Raw genomic sequence first — 6226 nt, forward strand, 5'->3', positions numbered from 1 at the left:
GGGGGGTTCAGTGATGTCAGAGGGTTCTTAAAAGTCAAGAGGGGATGTAAGAATATCCTGATGCATGCTCAATAATCCAGGTAGAAAAATCCAAAAAAGGTTAATCTGGTCCTCTGGACATTCGAAAAAACAAAAAACAAAACAAAGCAAAAAAATATAGAAACGTTTCGTCTCTCATCCAAGAGACTTCCTCAGTCTGAGGTGCTGTTTTCAGCTCAGTCTCTTAAATAGCACCTTCTCAGAATGGATCAACCAGTTTGCTGCTGACAACCAAAACAAGCTGATCACATGCTCAAGAAGGACCGTCAGCCTAACAATGGATCATTAGCACATTGATGGCGGTTTACTGTTCACAGAAAGCTGAGTGATACTAGCAATCACGGCATTGTAAGAGGGGGACAGTTGAACCCAGAGGCCTCCACCCCTGTTTAATGATGGACAATTTCTTTTCACAAAGATGGCCTCCTTTACTCCTCTCTCAAACCATCGTTCTTCTCTGTCCAGGATGTGAACATCTTCATCCTTGAAAGAGTGACCGCTGGCCTGGAGATGAGTGTAGACCGCAGAATCCTGGCCTGATGATGTTGATCTTCTGTGCTGGGCGATCCTTTTGGCCAGTGCCTGTTTAGTTTCCCCGAAGTAAGACTGATCACAGCCCTCCTGACACTGAACAGCATACACAATATTACTCTGTTTGTGCCGGGGGACTGGATCTTTGGGATGAACCAGTCTTTGCCGTAATGTATTTTGGGGTTTAAAAGCCACTGGGACGTTATGTTTAGAAAATAAACGTCTCAGTTTCTCTGATACCCCCTCAACATACGGAATGACCACTGGTCTGGGTCTGGGTTCCTCCTTTTCACCTGATGGCTGACTGGAGTCCTGTTTGGGTTTCTTCTCTGCTTTCAGGAAGGCCCAGTTAGGATATCCACATTGCTCTAGAGCCTTTTTTGTGTAGGATTTCTCCTTCTGCCTGGCTCCTGAGTTAGTGGGGATACTGTCTGCTCTGTGATACAGAGTCCTGATAACTCCTAACTTGTGCTCCAAAGGGTGATGGGAGTCAAACTGCAAATACTGGTCTGTGTGGGTGGGTTTGTGGTACACCTCGGTTTGCAAATGTCCTCTATCAGATGGCCCAGCACAGAAGATCAACATCATCAGGCCAGGATTCTGTGGTCTACACTCATCTCCAGGCCAGCGGTCACTCTTTCAAGGATGAAGATGTTCACATCCTGGACAGAGAGGAACGATGGTTTGAGAGAGGAGTAAAGGAGGCCATCTTTGTGAAAAGAAATCGTCCATCATTAAACAGGGGTGGAGGCCTCCAGGTTCAACTGTCCCCCTCTTACAATGCTGTGATTGCTAGTATCACTCAGCCCTCTGTGAATAGTAAGCAGCCATCAGTGTGCTAATGATCCATTGTTAGGCTGATGGTCCTTCTTGAGCATGTGATCAGCTGGTTTTGGTTGTCAGCAGCAAACTGGTAGAACCACTCTGAGAAGGTGCTATTTAAGAGACTGAGCTGAAAACAGCACCTCAGACTGAGGAAGTCTCTTGGATGAGAGACGAAACGTTTCTATATTTGTTTGCTTTGTTTTGTTTTTTGTTTTTTTGAATGTCCAGAGGACCAGATTGAACTTTTTTGGATGCAGGAATGTTTAGGAACAGGTAGTGCAGACAGAGAAATGTTTTGAAGAAGTGAGAAACTTTGCAGATGCCAGTTGAAGTTATTTACTGTCTGCTAGGTTTAAAAACAAGATACTTTGTTCTAATAACTTGCTTTCTGACTTTTGACCGACATCCCTGACTTCTGACCGACATCACTACTCCTCATTCAGACAGAAGATCAAATTGCACCATTACTTTGTAAATAGACATTTAACTTGATTTCTGACTTCTAATGAGGTATAAAAATCATTAATACTGTTTCACAGTTCATTTAAAATGAGTGGTTCACTTCAACATTTTGAAATGGTATGAACTAAATACACTTTGATTATCAAGATATTCTAAAATAGTAATGATAATGAAAAAAAGAAGAGTGTTCTTTCAATTGATTAATACAGGATACAATTAAATAGTCTCTTGAGCTCATTTGTATTTCTGGATTCAAATCAATGAAATAACAGTTCCTGTCCCATGAAGTTCTTCAGAGACAGATTGTTGTCGGAGGCCTAGTTCACTACACCTGATTCCACTCACCTGTTCAGCTCTCATCTAGTTCACCTGCTCTGCACCCTTTATAAACTCCATTTTCACTCTCCACCAGTGCCGAAGTATTACACCACTCATGGTCCCTGATAGTGAAGCCTTTCGTCATAGTATCTTGTTCCATAGCTTTGTTACCTTGCCTTGTCTTGCCTTGAACCCTCACCTGTTGTTTGACTCCCCTCCTTGCCTGAACCTTTTTGGATTTTGTCTGCCTATCTGCCCATGGTTTCTGACTCTGTGCCTTCCCCTTTGACCATGCCTTTGGATTACGAGTCAGCTCCGTTTTCTGCTCTCTGCTTCAATGTACTTGAACCCTGCAATGGTTTACGAACCACTATTCTGGATCTCCCTGTTCTGGACATAAAGTCCTTTAATCTGCTCTGCTGCAACAGCTCACTTTATAGGAGTGACATCACCGGCTTCAGCGTGACTAAAGCTTCAGCCTCTACACCAAGACAGAAGGTTAGTGAAAACCCCAATATCCACCTGCACCTCCTTGTCCTCGCTAAAGTCACTAACCTTTCTGTCTTTTAAGATTGGACTCCCATCTTGCACCCTGTCTCCAGCAACCAGCAGACAAATTAAAATTTTTATTTTTTTTTTCATTTAGCCTTTATTTATCCAGGTTAGTCTCATTGAGCCACGAGAACTCATTTTCAAGAGAGACCTGTTTAGGGAGCAGATGGGGGTTAAGGGCCTTGCTCATGGGCCCAGAGTGGGGCGAATGAGGGTGGGGGCAAGTGTGGGTGTTTCACCTACCCCACCCACAATTTTGATGTTGTCGGGGCCGGGGCGTGAACCGGCGATCTTCGGATCACAAGCCCACCTCTCTAACCTCTGCGCCACCACTCCCCCCTAAATAAAACTGTTCTTGTTTTTATCCTGATACATGCTCAATAATCCAGGTAGAAAAATCTAAAAAAGTTAAATCTGGTCCTCTGGACATTCAAAAAAACCCAAAACAAAGCAAAACAACAAAAAATGTTCTTGTTTTTGCACACCTGTGTCTGTCTTAATCTGAATCCAAACCTCAACGTGACAGTTTCCTCATCTTTTCAGTCAGCTCTTAGTGTTTTCCCTCCTTGTGTTCAACCCTTGTCTCACTTGTGTCTAATGCTAATCACTGCAGGTGTCTGTCATTTGTCCCAATCAGTGTTGTGTATTTATGAAGTTCCTTGGTGTCTTGTCTTTGTCTCTGGATTGTCCTTTATGGTGTTGTGGTCTGCCTCCCATCCTGTCTGCCCTGATCTACCTGTATTAGTAAGTAAGCTGCCTTGTCAGCCTTTTGTTTTGTTTTTGTACAATAAATATTTTGTTGAACTTTTTACTCTCAAGCAACTTGTTATCCTCCTACACTTGGGTTCAACACACCTGATGGCTGAACACGATAGAATCCGGAGACCAATACTGAACACAGCAGGAGGATGATCACCCTGTTCTTGTTTCTGGCTTGAGAGGCAGATAAGACTGCCAAGAGGGACAAGGACAGAAGAGAAAAGGAGAAGGCAAAACCCATCATCCGGTGGGGCGGTTTCCAGATCGAGGAATCCAGACTGGCTCGAGAACATAGACCTTGCAGCCCAGAGGTGAAGCTCCTCCCATCTCCACTTCTGGGGGAGGAGGAAGAGAGGAGGTCCAAGTTCTGTGGGATGCATTTGGCCATTAAACCCGGACGCTTACCTCTGCTACTGCGCTTCTCTCCACCACCTCGCCACCTTTCCTCCATCTGGTCAGAGGAAGACTCTGAGCCAGAGGAAGAGTTCTGGTTTGCTCCTGATCCCAGCACATGCTGCCGCCGGAAGAAGCGCGGATGGTCGAACAGAACAGAACTCACTAACCCACAGTCCCTCCCTCTACCAGAGGAACAGTGGAAAATTCCACTGGGGGAGGTACTTTCATCCACCATAGGTGCAGCTCAGCCCACGCTCACTGGTGGAATGAGGGAAGATTCCGTTCAGGGAGAGGTACCCATACCCAGATTTGCCAGTGGGGCGATCGGGCTCTTGCTTCATCGAGGATGTTCCTCACTGCTGTTCTCCTGAGGGTTGCACATCTGCAGACCTCCTGATCACCACGTCTGCAGCTCTTCTGGTTCCTATGCCTGCTCCTGGTCCTCTGTTCACATCACCTGCACTAAGTCTACTGGTCCCATATACTGCTGCAGACCTTCTGATCCACATGTCTGCTGCAGCTCATCTATTGGCTCCACATCTGGTGCAGGTCTTCTGGTCCCTACACCTGCTCCACATCCTCTGGTCCCCTCACCTTCTGCAGGGGCACTGGCTCCTGACTTGCCTGCTGCAGAGGTTCTGTTCCCCTCTCCTGCTGCAGAGATTATGGTCCCCTCACCTGCTACAGAGGTTCTGGTCCCGTCACCAGTTGAAGAACCCTGGTCTGACTCCTCAGCTGCAGCTTCCCTGGTCCCGACATCCACAGAGGGTTCCACGGCAAGTACAGCGCCTGAGGTTCCTGTTGTTTTTGGGTCTATCACAGAATATCCTATCTACCGCAGAAGATTCCGAGTCTACCCCAGCAGATTCCGAGACTACCGCAGAAGATCTGGAGTCCACTGCAGAATATCTTAGGTCTGCAGAAGTCCCAGGGTCCTCGTATCATTCTTGCTCTCTGTCTTACCCTGGGTCCTTGCCTCTCCTCGTTCCTGGCTTGTCTGCCGGGGTCCTCATTCCTGGTTTGTCTGTTTGGGTCATCGTTCCTGGCTCATCTGCTGGGGTCTTGGTTCCTGGTTTATTTGCTGGGGTCCTCATCCTTGGTTTAGCCCTGAAGGTCCTCTTCTGGTGGAATCTAGGACACAGGTGGACGCCCCTGCTGCCCATGGATGGACGGTCTCCTGGCCACCCGTCGGAACCCTGGCTTGGGGATGGATGGTTTCCTGGCCACCATCCTGATCTCCTGCCTCTTTGGGGACTGTCACTGAACTGCCCGATTGAGCGTCGGGCCTGCCTTTGATGGTCACCCGACCATCCACCTTGACTCTGGGTTGGGTTTCTGGGTCTTGTAGTTTTGTGTTTAAATCTCCCCAGGTTTGCCTGTTGTTTTTTTTGGTCCTCGTGTTCCTCTGTGTTTCCCTGTCTAGGTCTGTCATGTTTTTTCTGCCTCCTACCCAAGTTGGATGTAGCCTCACCCTTGGGATGTCAGGGGCTATCCCTAGGGGGGATACTGTAGGGGTTCTGTGCTTTGTTCTGTCTTTGTCTGTTTCCTCATGTTTTCAGTCAGCTCTTTGTGTTTTCCCTCCTTGTGTTCAGCCCTTGTCTCACTTGTGTCTTATGCTAATCACCGCATGTGTCTGTCGTTTGTCCCAATCAGTGTGGTGTATTTTTTCAGCTCCTTAGTGTCTTGTCTTTGTCTCTGGATTGTCCTTTATGGTGTCATGGTCTACCTTCCGTCCTGTCTGCCCTGATTTGCCTGTATTAGTAAGTAAGATGCCTTGTCAGACTTTTGTTTTGTTTTTGTACAATAAATATTTTGTTGAGTTTTTACTCTCGAGCCTATTGTCCTCCTCCTGCACTGACTTCAACACACCTGAAGGCTGAACGTGACAAAACTGTAAAACTGATTTGCAATTTAGTTGCGCTGTTTAATTATATTTTTGTGTTTTTAATTAAATTGTCCATGACTTTTAACTTTTAGGGGCAGAGATTTTTTAAAGGGTAGAAGTTGAAATGCTTACATGAAGGGGCAGCTCTGATGTGATATTACTAAGCTTGTTATGTTTAAAATGAGGTTTATGAGTTCTAGAATTGCGCCGCTCAAGGTGGCTGCATGTTGGAGTAGCTGTGTTATTTTCATTCTGAGATATTGTTAGGATTTGTGGTCAGGAGCGAACCCAGAGTGCAGAACAGGGACTCAACTCGGCAGGATTACAAAAATAGGAATTTAATGATAAATAAAAGGTACAAAATAACAAGCTGACGGGGCAGCAAAACTTACATGAACATAGGAAGGAGGCACGGGAAACTCAGGAGGACTCAGGAGACACAGGAGACTCGAGGAACCA

At 46.2% G+C, this 6226-nt stretch overlaps 1 protein-coding gene across 1 annotated transcript in view; it reads right to left on the reverse strand.

Moving 5' to 3' along the window:
* The window catches only part of LOC119410412 (TGF-beta receptor type-2), a 73899-nt gene extending 68854 nt beyond the window's left edge, over positions 1 to 5045 (reverse strand). Inside the window, exons 1-2 of the mRNA XM_037677323.1 lie at positions 4846 to 5045; positions 3892 to 4064 (exon numbers count right to left, since the gene is read on the reverse strand). Of these exons, the coding sequence (XP_037533251.1) occupies positions 3892 to 4064; positions 4846 to 5045 (373 nt within the window). The remainder of the gene's footprint in view (positions 1 to 3891; positions 4065 to 4845) is intronic.
* Positions 5046 to 6226: the final 1181 nt, after the last annotated feature.

Source organism: Nematolebias whitei, chromosome 5 (assembly GCF_014905685.2).
Source record: "Nematolebias whitei isolate Nwh7 chromosome 5, NemWhi1, whole genome shotgun sequence".
NCBI lineage: Eukaryota > Metazoa > Chordata > Actinopteri > Cyprinodontiformes > Rivulidae > Nematolebias > Nematolebias whitei.